The 21,832-nt window shown below is 34.2% G+C and overlaps 2 protein-coding genes across 4 annotated transcripts; both read left to right on the top strand.

The window, feature by feature from the left end:
- The first annotated feature begins 2,583 nt into the window (after positions 1–2,583).
- Positions 2,584–13,536, top strand: LOC118045217 (uncharacterized). 3 transcript variants are annotated; one of them, XM_035053799.2, is made up of 13 exons: positions 2,584–2,723; positions 2,816–2,904; positions 4,170–4,248; positions 4,341–4,429; positions 10,207–10,288; positions 10,381–10,469; positions 10,715–10,796; positions 10,894–10,982; positions 11,236–11,317; positions 11,407–11,495; positions 11,744–11,825; positions 11,936–12,027; positions 12,627–13,536. In XM_035053799.2, exons 1-13 carry the CDS (start codon positions 2,658–2,660, stop codon positions 13,282–13,284), a joined length of 1,668 nt encoding a protein of 555 aa, XP_034909690.1. In that variant the 5' UTR covers positions 2,584–2,657; the 3' UTR covers positions 13,285–13,536. The 3 variants fall into 3 exon arrangements, with proteins under 3 accessions (XP_034909690.1, XP_034909691.1, XP_034909687.1); XM_035053800.2 differs by having other exon boundaries at positions 4,167–4,248; positions 12,633–13,536; XM_035053796.2 differs by having other exon boundaries at positions 4,167–4,248.
- A 997-nt stretch (positions 13,537–14,533) lies between these two features.
- On the top strand, positions 14,534–15,869 carry LOC118045216 (protein PHLOEM PROTEIN 2-LIKE A9). Its single transcript, XM_035053795.2, has 3 exons — positions 14,534–14,955; positions 15,174–15,259; positions 15,410–15,869. Exons 1-3 carry the CDS (start codon positions 14,914–14,916, stop codon positions 15,786–15,788), a joined length of 507 nt encoding a protein of 168 aa, XP_034909686.1. The 5' UTR covers positions 14,534–14,913; the 3' UTR covers positions 15,789–15,869.
- Positions 15,870–21,832: the final 5,963 nt, after the last annotated feature.

The raw sequence follows: 21,832 nt of genomic DNA, 5'->3' as shown, positions 1-21,832 counted from the left end.
TTCATTATAAGAAGTTCAACTTTCTAAAGGCCTAGAACCTATTTGATAGTGTGGTAGAGATTAATTTTTTAAAGTGTTTTTTACTTGGAAATATATCAAAATAATTTTTATAAAATGAAAATAGTATTGAATCTATTGATTGTTAGAAATAAAATGCTAGTCTTAAGATCATTGTAGTTCATTTTCTATAACTTCTCTTAAATCATACATTTTCAATCAAAATATTTGGATTTTAAAAAAAAAAACAAATAGTTCTAGTATTTCTCTACATACAAATGTTTAATTTTTTTTTATAAATCAGAATTATTCTCATTTTTTTTAATAAAATACATCATTCATTTATTATTAATTTATGTCAGTTAAATAGAATATATATATATATAGATGTTTTTCTAAAAATACATTTGCAATCAAAATACATGTTTTTTAAATAACCCTTTTAAGGTTTTATCAACAAACATGTGTTTAATTTTTAATAAAGAAATTAATTTAATTTATTATTTTTAATAAGACTGTTATTAAATTAATGGTCTTATTTTTTTACTATAGTCTTATATCTGAGAAACGCTACACCGCGCGGTTTAACAACTAATTATTTTATGTAATGTGTTTTCGAGAATACACATGTGCTGATGTGCAGCTCTTACTTTGAAATCTCCATTAATAACTTGACTTTGCTTTTAGTCTTTTTTTATTATTATTATTTTCATTCACTATTCTTGGATAGTGACAACTTCTTAGATTAATAATTAATAGCTTGACTTTGGTTTTAGTCTTTATTAATAATTAAAGGAGAAGCGAGAACATTGTTTAAAAATACCCATTGTAATAGGGTTTTATTGAGAAATTGAAGGAAAAAAATTCTTAAAAGTCCTTCTAATTCATCTGATATTGGAAAAAAAAAAACAACATATATAATGAAATATTCTAATCTTTTCGTAATTGAACTTTATTATCAAATGAAATATGATAAAGAGTTATAAAATAACTTTATTATTTACAATTACAACATTAAAATCTAAGCTATTCCGCGAAAAAACAATTTTGCCGCCAAGTCAATTTGCCGTTTGTGTGCGCATTACCCCATTTGTTCAATATTTTCCGCTCCATTAGGGACGGTGATGGGACTTGGGATGAGTTACAGGCTTGTCGGTGGTGGATTTGGATTATATGTCTCACGGTGATGAATTTTTTTGAGCAAATGAATTTCTCGATCTCGAACAAAGATTTATTTATTTATTATTGCTTCTCTTCTTTTCTTATATTAATATTATAATTTTGTTTTGATTTCTTTTTTTTTTTTCATTTTTTACTTTGTTAGGGTCACATCGAATTTGAAGCGCTCCATAAAGCCTGCTGGCTCCACCGTTGAGCTACTGGGAAACAACACAGCACAAGATTCGATCTTGCAGAATTCAACTTGCGTTTCTAACCCATTATCAATATGCCTGAAAGTTTGCTTCATCACTCCCCCACATGAGGCTATTAAGTAAATTATTTTTTTAAATTGACTAAAACACAAGGGCAAGCGACCATGTCAAAGCCAACCACTTGGTTTTTGTTTTAGAAAACAAATTGTTTTCAGTCCTAGTAGGATTAAGTAAATTATTTTTTTTAATTGACTAAAATACAAGGGCAAGCGACCATGTCAAAACCAACCACTTGGTTTTTGTTTCAGAAAACAAATTGTTATCAGTCCTAGCAGAATTAAGTTTTATATCATATCTTTGAAAATAACGAGGACAGTTAGAATTAATAAAATTGTTTAAAGGCTTAGAATACGGTAGATGCTGCGTTTTAAAATGTTTGTTTGATATTGAATTTTAACATGTTTTTTGTTAAAATTTGAAAAAAAAATTCTTCAAATTAATTTTTTTAGTATTTTTGAATTATTTTTTATGCATTGATTTCAAAAATAAATTTTTAAAAAAATATTATTTTTAAATATTTTTAAATAAAAAATACTTTAAAAAATAACAATTAATATACTTTCAAATATCCTGAAAATCAATTTTGGTACAGGGTAGAAATAAAAAGACAAAAAAAACAGCGATTGGATAAGGATGCCAGACATGAAGAGACCCACTCATTTTTGCTCCTGATTTTGCCAAATAATCAACAGGACTATTTTCCTTCACAAAACACATGCTAAAATCTTTGCAATCTCAGGTTCTATACGCATCAAAGTTGAATTTCCACAATCTGCAATATATGATCGTAGTTCTTCCAAATTTTCTTTCCATAGAAACCTCTTAATCTATTATTTATACATACATACATACATAAAAGTGTATCACGTCGTGGAGCTCGTGAACACATGCATCCTATTATATATTATTTAAAGATTAGAATATTAGATGGGGTGGTATGAAAACATTTTTATTTTTTAAATGCATAATTTAAAATGTGGATTTGATAAACGAAAGTTGATCGAGAAAGGTTTTTATCATAAGAAAATACTAGCAGACGGTTATTTTTACGAAGGAGAGAGATTTTAAAAACAGTGAGGTGAATTTCGGGACCATACATGGATTTGGGTTTAGAATAATATTAGATCGTGGAAATTAATTATAGATACTCACAAACAACATAGCTCCCATCACTGTTTGAACTTTGTACCACCTAGCTAGTTCCTTGAAAACTCTTTCCTTAGCATCATGAGTTTTCTTTCCAAGAGTTCTAGCCAAGGGGATTGCAAAGGCTCTAAAGCACCGCCTTCTAAGGTCTGAATACTATTTCTTCTACGGTAATGATCAGGGGAGCAAATGAAATGTTTAAATGATATAACAATTTGGATTGTTTTGTTGTTGTTTAGCATGTTTCAAAGGGTGCTGAAGGTACAGGATCATCGTTTCCCGGCTTCCCCTCCAAGATGAAAAATCCCTTCGCGAAAAGGTCTGAAGGGTGAGAATATGCGCCTTCCTTTATGAATAAATGATTTACTTTATATTTATTTCTTTATTTTCTCGGTGGCCTCAAGATGCAGTTCAAATAGCTAATAAACTCTCTCTTTGCATATAAATCTTATTTTGATATATAACTGAATATAAAATATTAATTCTCGTCAAATCATTTCATAAGAGTTTGTTTCTGTCAACTTTTAGGACTAAGTGTTTTCTTTCTGGGATAGAAACCTTAGGGAATGAAAATGGACTCATTTCAAATCTCATAGGGTAAATTGAAACTTAAGCCGTTTTTAAGTTTAAAATTAAAAACAAAACATTGCAAAAGAAGGCTAAACCTCAAGATATTGGCCTGCTTTTTCGAAGAACAGCACTGATTCGTACCTTAACTTTATGCTTCATCAAAGGATCAGTGTTTTCCAGCTTCTCCTCTAAGATAGAAAGTCCCTTACAAAAGATTTTTAGAGGGTAAGAAGATGCTTTTATCTTTTTATTAGCAGTTTCTATGAGCATGCTTGTTTGCAGTAGTTTCAACATCGTTTATTGATCAGTTTATTTTTGGTATATGATCTGCACATGGAAAGTGGCATGCATGAGGTCCATTATTCTTTTCTATGTCGAAAGGTCAGCCCGCCATATGAGGGCGATGTGAAAATTTAGTATTTAAGGGGATAAAAAGAAACAAGGTTGATCTATTGTGATGTTACAGATTTGTGAAAATAAAAATGAAATCACAAAAATTAATATCTCCAAAAATTTCTCGCTTTTATTTTTGTTTTCCATATTCCTTCATTCTTTCTCTTTTTCTTTTTCTTTTTTTTCAACTTGGAGAGTTGCTTCACAAAGTTCACTAATTTATTAGTCCGGCCAATAAAAAAATAAACACTGTTAATTTGTATGATTTTAATCTGCTGACAGTTAGGGTTGGTCCCAATTTAGATATCGTCTGAACTTCTAGTGAGGCTATTACTTGTATAACTAAAGTTTATACGAGTAATGGTTACGAGTTTAAATCCTCTCAGATCACTACATGTCTATATAGTCATAAATTTTAAAATTTATAGGATTAGTCGTGATACATACAAGTTCGCCCAAATATCTATTTATATATATATATATAAAGTTTTAAGTGACATTTTCAACTTTCTCAACAATAAAGTAAAACATGCTTCATAATATTAATTTACTTTTCAATAGTTGTGTATAAAATTCAGAACTCCTTTCGTTATTTGATATTAAGAATATTTCGGCAAATATTAACAGCAGTAAGGCAAGTAGCGACTCTCAACAACCATCTCCAAATAACGAAAATCCAGAGACGGATACGGAACCGGCCCTCTCACAGGTGAGAATACTAATGAATGGTAATTAAACATCAGTTCGTGATGATCAGGGGTCAAATGATATGACAATTTGGATTGTTTTGTTGTTGTTTAGCATGTTTCAAAGGGTGCTGAAGGTACAGGATCATCGTTTCCCGGCTTCTCCTCCAAGATGAAAAATCCCTTCAAGAAAAGGTCTGAAGGGTGAGAATATGCGCCTTCCTTCATGAATAAATGATTTAATTTATATTTATTTCTTTATTTTCTCGGTGACCTCAAGATGCAGTTCAAATAGCTAAACGCTCTCTTTGCATATAAATCTTATTTTGATATACAACTGAAAATAAAATATTAATTCTCGTCAAATCATTTCATAAGAGTTTGTTTCTGTCAACTTTTATGACTAAGTGTATTCTTTCTGGGATTGAAACCTTAGGGAATGAAAATGGAATCATTTCAAATCTCATAGGGTAAATTGAAACTTAAACCGTTTTTTAGTTTAAAATTCAAAAGAAAACATTGCAAAAAAGGCTAAACCTCAAGATATTGGCCTGCTTTACCGAAGAACAGCAGTGATTCGTACCTTTAACTTTATACTTCATCAAAAGGATCAGTGTTTTCCAGCATCTCCTCTAAGATAGAATGTCCCTTACAGAAGATTTTTAGAGGGTAAGAAGATGCTTTTATCTTTTTATTAGCAGTTTCTATAAGCATGCTTGTTTCAGTAGTTTGCAGTAGTTTCTACACCGTTTATTAATCAGTTTATTTTTGGTATATGATCTGCACATGGAAAGTGGCATGCATGAGGTCCATTATTCTTTTCTATGTCGAAAGGTCAGCCAGCCATATGAGGGCTGTTGTTACTCATTTTGTGGTCCCACGTGATGGAGATGGTGTGTAACTCTTTTGAACCGAATGCAAGAGTTTAGCTCATGTTTGCTGGAAGATTAACAAAAGTAGAGAAGAAAGAAATGCTTTTCGAACCTTGTTTGAGTTGTTTTTTGCCCTTTTTATCCTCCCCCTTTGCTGCCAAAATCATCAAGTTTCTTACATTGATTAGGACTCTTCATAATGCTAAATCCGTTCCTTCTTTATCTGGCCTTCAAGGTAGGATAAATCCCTCAGAATTTGCACTAAAAAAACTGATTCTGTTGTTATCACAATTTTTTTTATTCTAGCTTAAGCTCTGATTTTAACTTGGTTTCGTACAATATCTGACCATCTCAGCTATATTTTGTCACTCATGACATGTTAAAAAAGTGACCTACAACTTTATTGAGTCCTAAAGCTCACTGTTCTTATAGCAGACTCTCAGTCAGTTTGGGATGCTCGGCATTGTCAATTTCCTGAATCAGATCAGAAAATCCTTTTGACCAACCAGGTTGCAGCCAAATTCTATTCTTTAAAATGAATTTATCTGACTTTGAACCCTTCATGAAAGTTGTCGCACCCCAAAAAAAATCCAGCGCGCGGCATCGGCTGGCAATTATTCCGTTCTGTTTTGCTGATTTGATTCTTTGGAGTCGCCACCTAGTAATTCATTGAGGGCTACTAGGAAACCTGATATACTGGTCTTGTCAGAGATCGCGGGTAAGGGACTGGTTGTGGTTAGGGAAGGTATTAGCACCCCTAACGCACCCTACCTGAGGTAAGCTGCTTTGTGGACTTGATGTGTTAAAGAAGTTTTAAAAATTCTGTTCTTTCATCGAATTTTAGAAAATACAACTTACATGTAAGTTCATGATTCTTTATCCGTGATTAAATTAGAATATTAAATTCTTCTTTTATTCTTGCAATTTTATCTTAAATAAAAAAAACATTCATAAACAAAAATACACACCACATTCGCTTTCAAGCTTCATGGACTTGATGTGATTTAAAAAACAAAATTTTAGCTCAATTCTAAGGCTTTGATAAATCAGTTATTACTTTTCCAGACTATATGTAGATACATGTTCTACATTTCCATGGAAAATTCAACATGATTTTTATCTGTCCTTTAGATATTTGTGCTATATAAACTGAATTCATTTTTTTTATTCAATAACATACAAAAAAAAAAATACAAGCACACAAAAACAATCTCTTTTTTTTTGTATTTTTGGAAGTTTGTGACATGCACATGCACAGTGCACATGCACAGTAACCGGGTAATTAATTCATGGTTTGCAGAACGTGCACAGTGCACGTTCTGCATGCAAGAAGATGAAGGCTGACCTGTGGTGGTTGTCGTCGATGGCGGAGCTCCTGGTGGCGACAGGAAGCGGCGCTGACAGTGGGGTGGCCGGCGGTGGCTCTGCGTTTTCCTTCTCTCTCTCCTCTGTTTTTTCCGTTTTCTTCTCTGCTGCTGCTTCTTCTTCTTCCTTTGGTTTTTTTCTTCTATTCCCTTCTCTCTCTTCTCCTCTCTTTGTCTCTCCCTTCTCTTCTCTTCCCTCTCTCTCGGGTTTCTCCTCTCTTTGTCTCTCCCTTCTCTTCTCTTCCCTCTCTCTCGGGTTTCTCCTCCTTCTCCCTTTGTTCATCGTTCCTCCTCTATTTATAGAGCCAATGAGCGTGGCTTTTCACTGTGGAGCCAGGGAGCGGGTCACGCGGCGGCTGGTCGGCCATTGGGCGTGACAGCAAGGCGCCGCTCCCTTGATTTCGGCAGGGTGTGCGGCAGGTTTTTGGGAGCAGCCTGCAATCATTGGTGTGGGGCTCTAGCAGCACGCGGGAAGAGGAACAGTGTCAAAACGACACTGTTTTTTTTTTAATTTATTTATTTATTTATTATTGTTATTATTATTATTTTTGTGGGGACCCAAAAATGGGTTACAACAAAAGTTGTAGACCTGTACACGTAGATAAATTTAGGTTTTTGAATCTATTGATTTCAAAATCAGAAGCTCAAGATATTCCTGTAACAACCCGGCTTTTTAAGCCCAAAACAACAGTAATTTTTTTTTTGTACTTGACACACATCGTGTCGGTAATCGGCGAACATGTTCCCTTCACATCATCAATAAATAATCCATACATCAACAACAACTAACATTTCATTTAAAAGTGAATCTTACATAAACTCATAATATTATGTTTGCATGATTAGAAGTTCACATTTAAAATATACATGCATCGTCATGAGTTTGTATTCTATCCTATAAATAGTCATCACGAATATAATCTAAAAGGATCTAATAATAGTTATACATTCAGTACGTTGATTCATATAAAATACATCATGATTTAGAATACAGCTACATGATTCCTTGCAAAAGTAGGTTCCCGTGTATCGGGTTTCCTAGGCACCTTGTTGGTATGACGTCCCTACTGCAGTACAAAACATTTACAAGAATGCAATTACTTAATAATAATAATAATAATAATAACAATAAGAAAATGGTCTGGCAGTTTAATGAAGCATTAACATTATCTCATATTTGAAGCGTGACATTTGTAGTTCCTTTATGTTCTGGGTATACACAACTTGCAGTACATATATATGCACCAATTCTTGCAATCAATTATAATCTTAAATCCGGCCATTCTTTTAAGACATCATTTGTTGAGGTTAACTATTCACTCACCCCGGCCATCCCCTTCGAATTCCATCAGCCAGAACTAATCAACCGTTTGTCCCGGTCATCCCTTCGAATGCCATTAGCCGAAGCTAATCATTCATTTGTCTCGGTCATCCATTCAGATGTCGTTAGCCAAAACTAATTATTTGTTTGTCCTGGTCATCCCTTCGAATGCCATTAGCCGAAGCTAATCAATCGTTTGTCCCGGTCATCCCTTCGGATGCCATTAGCCGAAGCTAATCAATCGTTTGTCCCGGTCATACATTCGGATGCCATTAGTCGAAGCTAATCGATCATTTATCAACATTTAAGCATTTGGCAATCTAATATCTGAATTAACATAATACAGTAGCATTCATGATAAAGTATTTTCATTATTCAACATTATTTAGAAGGAAGGTGAAAGTCACCTACCTGCAATGGAAGCTCTACTCGTGCTCCCCTGTTGTTGCTGTTGCACCACACCGGTGGTCTCTCCTACAGTCACAGACTCATCTCATAAATTTTTCTAATTCAAAGATATGTTTTATAATAATCATATCAATAGCTAATAAATCTTTCTTTCAATCATTTCTTTCTTTATATCTTACGTTTTTCTCATTACACTCATTAATGTTGTCATCATTTATCCAACCATAGTTATCATTCCTTCAGGCTGATATTATATAGAATCCATATTCATCTATTACTCATATGTTTCTTTCTTATGCATGTTCATTTCCTCATAATAACATGCATACATATATCATGTATATTTTAAGAGTTAGTGTCTCAATGTGCAAGTGTTCGTATGACTTAATTCATTTATATAGTATTCTCGTGAAAGTCCATTGTTACTGTCTAACTTTGAACTGTTACTGTCCAATTTCCAACTATTACTGTCTGACATTGAAGTGTAACTGTTTGACTTTGAACCGTTATTGTTTGACTTTTCCAACTGTTACTGTCTGACTTTGAAGTGTAACTGTTTGACTTTGAACCGTTACTGTTTGACTTTTCCAACTGTAACTGTTTGACTTTGAACTGTTACTGTTTGACTTTTCCAACTGTTATTGTTTGGCTTTGAACTGTTACTGTCTAAATATTGAACTGTTACTGTCTAGACATTTGAACTGTTATTGCCTGAACACTCATCAGATTTTTAACTATATCTAGAGTTATAGAACTTTGTTTCAAGCGAGATTAGTCTCGTTGAAAAGCTAATACACAAGGCTACAAGTTCTTTGAAGGAAGGAGAACCCAATTCTGCCTTTGAGATAGTCAAAATTGCTCATCAACAAACACTACCCTACAAGGTCTGTCAGGACCCAATCTCGGTTGATGACCTATAATTGGGGTTCTATAGCTCCATATTGAGCAAGACCAATTTCTTAGTTAGCTAACATCCAAAACTACAATTATTATGAAGAAACTTTATCTTAATTCTCTCATCCTTCTACTTGAATTCTCTCCAAAAGTTAGGAGACGAATCTGTCCAAATTCATCAACTTTTCCAATTACACACAACATCCACAATTTAACTTTTTCTTTATCATCTCAACCCCTTGCCATATCACATATAGTTTAAGACTGTAAAATATATATATCTTTATAAGAGCCAATTTATCTTATTTATTTCAATCTTCCCTCTTAAAGTCAAAATAAAACATTCTTATTGATTTTACAAACTTTCCGAACAATATTCTTATAAACACAATCATTCACACAATTTCTATCAACCATAAATAACAAACAAATAATATTCCAAACAATCTATATTGTCAAGTTGTAATGCATTATTATGAGTATAACATATCCAAATAAAAAGAAACAAGGTTGATCTATTGTGATGTTACAGATTTGTGAAAATAAAAATGAAATCACAAAAATTAATATCTCTAAAAATTTCTCGCTTTTATTTTTGTTTTGTTCTCCATATTCCTTCATTCTTTCTCTTTGTTTTTTTTTCAACTCGGAGAGGTGCTTCACAAAGTTCACTAATTTATTAGTCCGGCCAATAAAAATTAAACACTATTAATTTGTATGACTTTAATCTGTTGTTGTTGTGTTTGGTCCAAGTTTAGATATCGTCTGAACTTCTAGTGAGGCCATTACTCGTATAACTAAAGTTTTCACGGGTAATGGTTATAAGTTTAAATCTTCTTAGGATCATTACATGCTTACATGGTCGTGAATTTTAGAATTCATAAGATTAGTCGAGATACACACAAGCTCGCCTAGATATCCACTTTAATATATATATATATATATATATATATATATATATATATATATATATATATATATAGTTTAAGTGACATTTTCAACTTGATCAACAACAGAGTAAAACATGCTTCATAATATTAATTTACTTTTCAATAGTTGTGTATTAAATTAAGAACTCCTTTCGTTATTTGATATTAAGAATATTTCGGCAAATATTAACAGCAGTAAGGCAAGAAGCGACTCTCAACAACCATCTCCAAATAATGAAAATCCAGAGACGGATACAGAACCGGCCCTCTCACAGGTGAGAATACTAATGAATGGTAATTAAACATCAGTTCGTGATGATCAGGGGTCAAATGATATGACAATTTGGATTGTTTTGTTGTTGTTTAGCATGTTTCAAAGGGTGCTGAAGGTACAGGATCATCGTTTCCCGGCTTCTCCTCCAAGATGAAAAATCCCTTCGCGAAAAGGTCTGAAGGGTGAGAATATACACCTTCCTTTATGAATAAATGATTTATCTATAGGAATAGTCGAGATATGCATAAACTCGTCCACACATTCATGTTAATATAACCAAAAAATAAGTTTAAGTGACATTTTCAACTTGATCAACAATAGAGTAAAACATGCTTCATAATATTAATTTACTTTTCAATAGTTGTGTACTAAATTCAGAACTCCTTTCGTTATTTGATATTAAGAAGATTTCTACAAATATTAAAAGCAGTAAGGCAAGTAGCGACTCTCAGCAACCATCTACAAATAATGAAAATCCAGAGACGGATACAGAACCGGCCCTCTCACAGGTGAGAACACTAATGAATGGTAATTAATCATCAGTTCGTGATGATCAGGGGTCAAAAGATATGATAATTTGGAATTTTTTTTTTTATTTTTTTTTAGCATGTTTCAAAGGGTGCTGAAGGTACAGGATCATTGTTTCCCGGCTTCTCCTCCAAGATGAAAAATCCCTTCGCGAAAAGGTCTGAAGGGTGAGAATATGCACCTTCCTTTATGAATAAATGATTTACTTTTAAAATCTATAAGAATAGTCGAGATACGCATAAATTCGTCCACATTCATGTTAATATAACCAAAAAAAAAAGTTTAAGTGACATTTTCAACTTGATCAACAATAGAGTAAAACATGCTTCATAATATTAATTTACTTTTCAATAGCTGTGTATTAAATTCAGAACTCCTTTCGTTATTTGATATTAAGAAGATTTCGACAAATATTAACAGCAGTAAGGCAAGTAGCGACTCTCAACAACCATCTCAAAATAATGAAAATCCAGAGACGGATACAGAATCGGCCCTCTCACAGGTGAGAACACTAATGAATGGTAATTAATCATCAGTTCGTGATGATCAGGGGCCAAAAGATATGACAATTTGGATTATTTTTTTTTTTAGCATGTTTCAAAGGCTGCTGAAGGTACAGGATCATTGTTTCCCGGCTTCTCCTCCAAGATGAAAAATCCCTTCGCGAAAAGGTCTGAAGGGTGAGAATATACGCCTTCCTTTATGAATAAATGATTTATTTTTAAAATTTATGAATTAGTTGAGGTACATACAAACTCGTTTAGGCATCAACTTTAATATAACAAAAAAAGTTTAAGTGACATTTTCAACTTGATCAACAATAGAGTAAAACATGCTTCATAATATTAATTTACTTTTCAATAGCTGTGTATTAAATTCAGAACCTTTCGTTATTTGATATTAAGAAGATTTCGACAAATATTAACAGCAGTAAGGCAAGTAACGACTCTCAGCAACCATCTCCAAATAATGAAAATCCAGAGACGGATACAGAACCGGCCCTCTCACAGGTGAGAATACTAATGAATGGTAATTAAACATCAGTTCATGATGATCAGGGGTCAAATGAGATGGTTTCATGATGACAATTTGGAAATTCTATTGTTTGACATGTTTATAGGACGCTGATGGTAAAATCACGTTTAAACCAAAGGATCTTTTAAGCAACATTTCGGAGGAAGAAAGACGTCAAGCTTGGACAATTTCTGAAAGGTGAGGATAATATATACCTACTTTCTTGTTGAAGTGTTGTGTTACAAATTTTGGTGTGGTTCATCATCTGCTGTTATGTTACAAGTCTTTTGTTAATAGAAGTAAAATTAGAATTATTAAATGAGACAGAGAAAACTATGGGTTTGAGTTGAACACACGACTAAAACCCTAAGGCTAGAAAAAAATACTACTAAAGTTGTAAAAATCTATAGTTTATTCAACAAAAGTGCCATGAAATCTGAAAATATTGGTTTAAATACCTCAAATAACTTGGAAAAAACTAATCAAGAAGAATAATAAAGCTAAATAAAAATCAATATACAAAGTTCCGGCCATACTTTTAGTTATAGTTTCTTCCTGTTGTTTCCTTTCATTTTTTGGTCGAGACCATAGAAAAAAAAATTTTGATTTATTTCTTTACTTGCCAGGATTGGATTTTAGGAGTGAGTATATTAAACTAGAGACCAATGGTTTACCATCATGTTGGAAATGTGTCACTACCTTTTGTGCATCTGCTGATTCTGAATAGTGGTGCTGTAGTTTTTGTAGAGACTATTTTGTTTATGTCAATATGATTCTATTAATTTGCTCTTTGCAAGCTCTAGGGATGTTACTGCAGAGATGCTAGAGGTGTGTTGGCTTGATGTAACTGGTTCAATGACTGCTACCAAAGGGAAGGCGTATGAAATTAGCTTCATATTATCCATGAATGAAGAGAATTCCTTTGGCTGGGAAGATCCTGTTTATGTGATGGCAAGGATAGGAGAGGAGGGAGAATATACGCGCGTACAAATAGATCTATCAAAGTTAGGCCGGGAAAAAGAGGAATTTCCGGCGGAGAAGTGTCGGGTTGAGTTTAGAAGTGATGAAAACGCTGAAAATAATAAGAAAAAACTCTATTTTGGCTTGTATGAAGTGTGGACTAACAACTGGAAGGGTGGTCTACGGATCCATGAGGCCATAGTTCGGGAATTAACAGCTGTGGATTCTGCTTCTACATCTAATACCCTTTCGGACGACTCCAAAGTGCAAGAAGTAACAGTTGACAAGTCTACTTCAGCATCTGAAAACCCTCCGGAATTGTCCATAATGAAGCAAGTACAAGCTCCTCCCGACGAGGTCGTAGCTCAGAAAATAACAGTTCACGATTCGGCCTCTACATCTACTAATCATGTTGATGATTTTGCTGCCGCATCTCGTGAGGAGTATCTACAAGATGAGTTCTTTGACTCGAAGGACTCTCTAGAAGATAAGTGATAAACAGAATCTCTACATCTACTATATCGCTAGTTATGAAAAACTGATTTAGAGCTCTGTAACGTGAGAACACATGTGAAGCCAACAAAGGCTGTTTCGAGGGTCAAAATCCATTTCCAGTGCCTACTTCCAGGAATTTTCAGTGATTTGATCAGCAAAGCAGATTGATTTCTAATCTGGATTTCCATCTGAGTATTTATCTGTTTTCGTAAGTGTCATATATATTTCAAGTTATTTTAATTTTCTTAGTCAGCGCAACTATTGTCGCAGCACAACTATTGTCGCACATGTACGGCGTTGCGGTGAATGTTCCACTTCATATAAGTATCTGGCAAATATAGGGAGACACAGTAATATTATAAAATATGTGGGCTAGGCCGGCCGAGCTATCTGGGCTGGACTTAGCCCAGGAGGTTGGGCCGATCTAGGCCCAACGGTCCTCTTTACTTCTTTGGCCTGGGGCGGATCTGGCCTAGACATCAAGGTTGGGCCCGAATAGGCCCAATCCAGAAAAGGAAGGGGGGAATTATTTCCCCCCTCCCATCCTCCTGCATGCAAATTCTACATGCAGGAGGAGATGAAGACGAAGATGAAGGAGATGTTGGAGGGGAAAGAAGATTTGGCGTGGAGGAGGCGTTGCCCTTGCTGGTTTGGCTGAGGACGGCGGCTTCTCTGGCGGTGCTGTGGTGGAGGCCGGTGGTAGAGAGAGAGACAGAAGAGAAAACGAGCAAGCTGCCAAGAGGAGAGGGGGGCCTATGGTGGCTCTGGGTGCTCGACCAGTGATTGTGTTGGCTTCCTGATATGGGTGCTCGACTAGCTAATGACAGCGTGGTTCGGCTCTAAAACGATTATCTTTAGACATCACAGTTCTAAAAATAAAAGACTTATCGAAAAAGACTAAAATTAAAGGTTCTACCCTTTTTCATCTCCTTTATGAAGAGTCTGCTATTTTCTTCTTCTTGTATAGACTTTTAATACATAGTTATTGTAGTCTAAAGATAATTTAAAATACTTGGATAATCACAATATCATTGATGTCTAAAATACACACCCCTACAATAGCTAAAATGATTTGCTAAATTTAGACTTCAAAATTAATTACAACGTAAAGGAAAATAAATATATGAGTTACTCTAATTCACTAATTTTATTGAAGTTATTGGTGGGTTTATTGGATTTAAAAATATATCTAGCTTAGGGAAAAGTCTCTGCACAGCAAAAATTCCTTTTTCTTCTTCATAATTGAACTTTCTCTTGGTGGCAATTAATGGGGGTCTATATATGCTCATAGAATGAATCTAGTTATCACTTAGCAAAATGGATCAATTCTTTACTTGACCATATATGGACCACTAATTGATAACAAAATATCTAGATGCCATTCTTTCTGATATAATCGACCACCATTTACACGATTCCTTTGTTTCAAAACTACGTTGGATCGATTTTTTTTTTCTTTTTGTGGTTGATTTTCTCTCAATTAATGTCCTTGTCTTGACACGAACATATTGATGAACAAAGAAAAATACTTTCCCTTGATATAAAAGGCTCAATAAGGATTCATATACATCATGCATTGCAGTCTGTCAAAACTAATAATATAATATTTAGACCCGATTTTCTCTCAAGATGTCTGAGGCAGCTGATCCTGCAGAAGTGGAACACGATAAGGTGGGATGTATTATTAGCTATTTTAGTACCACTAATTTCTGGACTATTATTTGTTTGTTGTAGTCCCAATTTTATATATAGATAGATAGATAGATAAAATCTGTAAACAAACTTGGGTTTTAGTTTGATATTAGAGGGTTTCTGAGAATGCCCATCTATCTTTTATGAGTAAAAATGAGGTTGTTAATGGTGAGCTGGAATTATTTTTATGCTTACAGGATGAAGGTAGGTGGAGGTTTAAACCAAGGGGATTGCACATCACATGGAGTAGTAATTCAAGTTATTGGAAGATGCCTGAGAAAGGGTAGAGAGAATTATCCCTTTGATCAAATTATATCGTTTCAATGCTTCAAGTATTGTAAATAATCAAATGATATAGACGCAAACTATCATAAAATAATAATTTTCTGACATAGATCTCATTGGATGCTTAAGTTCTACACATAAATTTCAGGACGGATGGTCCTGCAGAGTTGCTGGCGGTATGCTGGCTTGAAATAGACGGCTCAACTTCGGAACCCCTATCCAAAGGGAAGAGGTATGCACTGAGCTTCAAAATATCGATGACAGAACAAGATCCTGTTTGGGAGGAAGGTCCTGTTTTCATGCTAGCTAAGGTAGGGAAGAAAGGAATTGCCCAATGGGAAAAAATCAATTTAGGAGATTTGAGAATCGGCAACATAGTCGAAATTCCTCATGGGAAGCTTCGGTTTGAAGTTCCGAAAAAGGCTGAAGATACCAGGCTCTATTTCGGACTCTACGAATTGTGGACTGGAAAATGGAAGCAAGGTTTACAAATTCATGAGGCTGTAGTTGAAGAAATGCCAGATTGAGCTTCCGTTCAAATTCATCACTCTTGTACTATCCTTGATGAGTTATGGATAAATGTAACCTCAGTGAGTTTTTTTTTTTTTTTTTTCTCCTGTGAAATATTTTATAAATCCAAGGAAATATCTGTAGCACCAGAATAAAATTCTGCTATTGAAATATGAAAGAGTCTGTAGTCCTAAGTTTTCAGGAGTTTAGGAGCAAGGTCGAGTGGACTTTGGTTTACATTACAGGGATGACTCACGTCCCTCATCTACAAAACCCTGACACGCCTATCTCTAAATAATTTGAATATGTGACCTGTATGTGGAAGTCCAGAATTTAATCAAAGGTGGCAGTCCTCTTGAGAGTATTTGCTATTTTCTAAACCATTCTCACTTCATTTCGAGAGTTTAGCTAGAGAGGGTCCTAAAGGAATAGTTTTGTGTGAATCTGCAGATGCTGAATTGTGGTGAGTTTAGCTAATGATGGTCCTGAAGAGCTGCTACTGGTGTGTTGGTTTGGAGTAACAGATCATGTAACGAAGGGGAAGAGGTTTGAAATTAGTAATTTACCTCAAGTTATCCATGAAAAACAACGCATTTTCTTGGACTGCTACTCGTGTTTTGATGATGGCTAGGATAGGAAGAGAGGGAAGATGCTCATGTTTAAAAATAAACCAATGATTAATAAATCCAAATTAAGCTATGTTTTGGCTTGTAATTAGAAAAGTGTGGACAAACTGGCTAATTCATGAGGCCATATAGTTCAGGAAGCAACAGTTCTACAGGACATGAATTTATTAATGCTAGCTATAACAGCTAGTTCTTAATTTTGCTTACCAAGATGAGAAAAAATGCTTGATTTAATGTTTCAAATAGCTCGTTTTTTCCCCCTGTAAATCGAGTATTATTTCATCTTAATCTGGGATTTGAGAGAAAATAATCTTGTTTGAATACCGTACATGATTAAAAGTTCGGACATAAATGATGCATGAGCTTTCAGCTGGCAATATAAATATTTTCTTTTTTATTTTTTTATTTCTTCTTGTTCACTTTGGAAACTTTATTTTTTCATGTTCATTATTATTAAGCTTTTCATGTTTTTCTATTTAAAATGAATATTTTTATTTTATTTTCCATTTCAGTAATATTAGGTTTTTTTAGTTTTTCAAAATTAAAGAAAGTTTTTTTATTTTATTTTTTCTATTTAATATTATTATAGTTTTCTAGTTTTTTCTTTCTACTTAAAGGGTTGTATTAATAGCTTTTTGTCAAGTAGATTTTGATGAATAAAAATTAAATATTTTGTTGAGCTCTTTGATTTTCTAAATTGATAGTTTTGACTTATCACAGATCATGGATTTTCAGATATCTCTCTAAATTGAGGTGTTCAGAGGCGGAGACGCTGTAAGACAACCCTTTGTTTAGATTCTCTACCGATGAGAAGCAGCCCATCACGCGAGCAGAGTGCAAAAGCATTTTGGTATCAAATTTTTCGGAATCCATTCTTTTACTTTCCTTTTTCTGATAGCGATCACCGGAAGTGATTCAGAACATGAAAACATCGGCGGACTATAATTTTGATTTCTCATAGTTTCACAACGCCACACAGAAATGCCGAATTAATTTGCTCATAGTTTCAAACCGTCCATTGAATTCAACTTGAAAAAGCTGGGAATGGTGGGCATTATTCGGATTCAAAGAAAGTATCCTTATCAAGAAAGTATTCGGATTCCTATTCAACTCTTTCCTATGCAAAATTTGCTCAATTTTTTATTTTTATATTCTGCGTGATGTATCACGTGAATAAAAAAAATATGGTTTTCAATCTCTAAGGTTAAAAATAGAGAGGAAATTCTAAATTTTTTGAAAAATTTTATAAACTTGATAATCTAAAAAAAAAAATAACACGCAAATTGTTTATATAGAATTTAAGACTGATCTAACCAAAAAAAAATTCAAATCTAAATAGAAAATGATTAAAAATCTAAAATTAACTAGAAAAATAATTAAAATTAACAAAAATAACTTAATTTCGAGAGTCTTTAAAAACCTCTGATTACAACCGAATCAATCCTCCTATAGAATTTTGTTTATAAAATCATATATGTTTACAACGAATCAATCCTTTTCATAAATGTATCGTGCAACACGTTCACATCATATATGTTTCACTTTCGTGGTTAGGAAGCTGGAAAATTATGTTTGTCCAACTCTTGCTGCCAAGCAAATTGATTCTTTTCTTGATCATATATGGAGCATCAAGACATAAAAGAAAAGAAAAGGTTAGGATCCACTCGTTCTGATAAAGTAGAGCACATTTACTTGATCCTTTTTCCGTCCCAAGTTTTATTCCATTCTTTTTTTTCTTTGTGTGGTTGAGTATCTTTTTGATGTTCATTTCTTGGAAGTTGACATAATCAATGAACGCATCTTTGGGGCTGCATAAAAAGGCTGTGTGTGGATCCACAAATATATCATCTTTTTCTCACCAAACTAACACTAGAATTTATTTGCTCTCAAGATGTCTTCTTCAAATAAACCACATTACGACGCCGATCCTAACAAAGTGTTTTATGAAGAGGTCAGATTGCTATTATCTTTCATCGGTGTTTGTTCATAGATTAGGCCTCCGAATTATAATCCTTCAACTGAACATTTTGTTAACCAGCTTGCTAACTTCAAGCATAGTATTTTGAATGTTTACCGTTATACAAGGCAACTGTATCTAAGGCTATCACATTATTTCAAGTTGAAAGTTTTTTTCTTGATGAGAATTCCTCTTCGTGTTTACAGGACAAAAACAGCTGGACGTTTAAGCCGAGGGGGTTTAGCATCATATGGGGAAATGACAAACGCTACTGGAATTGCCTGATCAGACGAAGGTAAGAATCCATGTTCTCTATATTTAGTTTTAGCAGGAAAGGAAACTTAGTTTTGCAGCATGTGATGTGTAAACTTTAAACTTTGCTAAGCAAACACGGACATTTACTATACTATTTGAGCTTCAATATCGCAGCTCGGATGAAATACCAGCAGAGCTAGTGCAAGTGTGTTGGCTTGAACTAACGGGTACAACGAAGGACCCCTTAAAAGAAGGGAAGTACAAAATTAAATTCGAAGTATCGATGAAATCAGATGCATTTGGTTGGAGTGGTTGTCCTGTTTTTATGATGGCCAAGTTAGGGAAGAAGGGAAGGTACAGATGGAAGCAAAGTCGACCTATCAGATGTAAGCAAAGACAAGAAATCAGTTACCTCGGACTTTGTGATTGATGTTAGTAAAGAAACGGACGATACCAAGCTCTATTTTGGTTTGTATGAAGTGTGGACAGGCAAATGAAGGGAGGTTTGCTAATTCACCAGGCCATAGTTGAAAAGTGCCATAGTTGAAGAAGTGTGAAGTGAAACTTGAGATTTGGTTCAAATCAACCAGTCTCTTACAATCCTATTTTAGATGTAACGCAATAATGAGACCTGTGTAGTTTTACCAAGCTGTATCTGTTGTGTGGTGTCCTTGAGATTTATATGCAGTTGTTCTAACATCAAATAATTGACTGCCCCGTGTAGTTCTTCTATCTTCAACTAAACTTACTTTGATGATTGCTTCCTAGCTATATGATGAGAATTGTTTTCTCTTTCCTTTTCTTTCTCTTTTTGGCGAGTTACGAAACACCAAGAAAGGCCAAAGGCCAAACAAGGTGAAAGAAAAACATGCACAAATTCAGCCAAATTTGCAGAACTGGCTAAAAAATAATGATAAAAATGCACCTGGAAAATCATATAAAAAGAAATAAACCTATCAAGATGCAAGAGGGAAGCTTAAGGGTGTCCTAATGAGAAAAATATCACAGCTTAAGGATATTTCCTGTTAATAGAATTGCTATCATCTCTATTATGTAAAATATCGCTAGCAGGTGCTCAGGTTCAGTCATTTTTTCCTTTTTCTGTTGATAGAATTTCTCCTTAAGGCTACACACTCATTTGTCTTAAAGGTTGTAGCTTAAGAAACAGTTGATCTTCTACTTAAACAGTTGCATCTAAGGTAGGTTTCCAAGAATTGATTAACTCGTCCAGGCTAACCATCAATTTGTGGATGGTAGGAAGGGCTCATAAGCATTTTAACCCCCATTATCTGAGTAATCCTTCCAGAACAGACTGGTAAAAATCTTGTCCCTGTCAGTGACTATAGAAGCTAGAAGAGACCAATGTAACTTATAAAAATGATCCGGGAATATTCCAAGAATCCTCTCAATTCTTTACAGACTTGGGTGCTAGCCACTCCTTGATAGTTGTTTGTCTTTTATGGGTCGGTAGCAACTCCTTCAGGTGAAATGATTTGTCCTAGATATTCTACTTTTTGTTCACAAAAAGCATTAGACTTACTTTACACAAACAATTGATTACTCCCGAGTGTCTCTAGCATATTTCTTAGATGACTAAGGTGCAGCTCAAATGTTGAGCTATCCACTAAGATATCATCAAAGAAAACTAATGCAAATCTCGTTATAAAAGGCTCCAGAATATGATTCATCAAAGCTTGAAAAGTTGTAGGGGCATTAGTCAAGCTAGATGGCATTACTCTAAATTCATAATACCTATGGAGAGTCCTGAATGTCATTTTTTCTGTGTCACTATCATGGATTCTCACTTAATGGTATCCAGACCTCAAGTCCAATTTTGAGAAGAACTGTGAACCATGTAGTTTCATCCAACAGTTCATCGATCAAAGGAAAATAGGAATTTTTTTTTATGGTTAGATCATCGAGTTGGCCTGAGTCTATATAAAATCTCGAAGTGTTGTCTTTCTTCTTTACTGACAAAATTGGTGGAAGCTAAAGGAACTGGAATACAGCTAGGTTGTATAACTCCATTCTGCAAAATTTCTTTTTACCATATTTTCAATTTTTTCCTTATGTAAGAAAGAACTCCTATAAGGCCTTATTATTACTGGCTGTTAGCAACTGGAATGAGAGGGATTCTGTGGTCTATAGATCTCTTTGATGGTAAGTGTTTAGTTTCTTGGAACACTGCTGGTATTCCTTTAGTATAGCCTCTAATTGAACCACTGTTATTCTCTGGTTCCTCTCTTCTTGAACTTCTAAAGGAAAGAACTGACCAATGTAACCATAAAACAACCTCCTTAAAACTCTTATGTATCTTCATAATCGATACCATTTATGAACTGGCATTCTCTACAATTCCTTTTGACTCGATCATCCTTCCATCCTTCTTAAAAAGAAAGTTCATCTTGTAAAAGTCAAATAATATTGGTGAGAATATCCTCAAGCAATCAACTCCCAATACAACTATATCACACCTTCTCAACTTTAATAACCTCGAATTAGCTTGAAATCTCATGCCCCTATATGAACCACTTGAATTTTAGGTTATACGCGTCACATTTCATAATGTTACCATTAGCCACTATGACTGTCAGAACTGTGGTTTTAACAATGACAGCTTTGAGTCCTTTAATCACCTTCTCATCTATGAAACTATGAGTGCTTCCACTATCAATTAAGATGATCAAATCCCGTCCTGACAACACCCTCTTATCTGAATGGTGTTATAGGCATAACAATCAGCAAAGGCATTCAGTGACATCCCATACTCTTCATTTCTAATATCTTTCATGACATCCACCCATCCTCTTCTTCTGCTTGTAAGAGTTCCTCCTTTTCATCCCCCCCCTTCCCTCAATCAAATGAATCCCTTTAACACTACATTTATGTTCAGGTACAAATTTATCACCATATTTAAAGCATAATTCAAGTTTCCTTCTCTGTTTATAAATTGTATTTGTAGATCTTTACACTTCTGTTTAATTGTGCATGAAGTGTGTTATGTTAGGTTATATGTATAGGAAGAGGAGAGACTAAAGTACACAGGGGGGTGAAAATTTTTAATACTTAAGGACAGAATCCAAAGACCATCTGCAGATTAGCTGTGGAAAACTCTAATTTTCTTACTGCAAGTATTCAGAATCACGAAGTTTCACAAGAAACAACTTTAAATGGCGTGTGATGTAGGAAAGGATTTTGTTCCCTCACCTTTAACTATGTCATT

This window comes from Populus alba, chromosome 15 (assembly GCF_005239225.2).
Source record: "Populus alba chromosome 15, ASM523922v2, whole genome shotgun sequence".
Lineage (NCBI taxonomy): Eukaryota > Viridiplantae > Streptophyta > Magnoliopsida > Malpighiales > Salicaceae > Populus > Populus alba.
The sequence above is the reverse complement of the archived record's forward strand: the minus strand, read 5'-3'. Positions and strand labels throughout refer to the sequence as shown.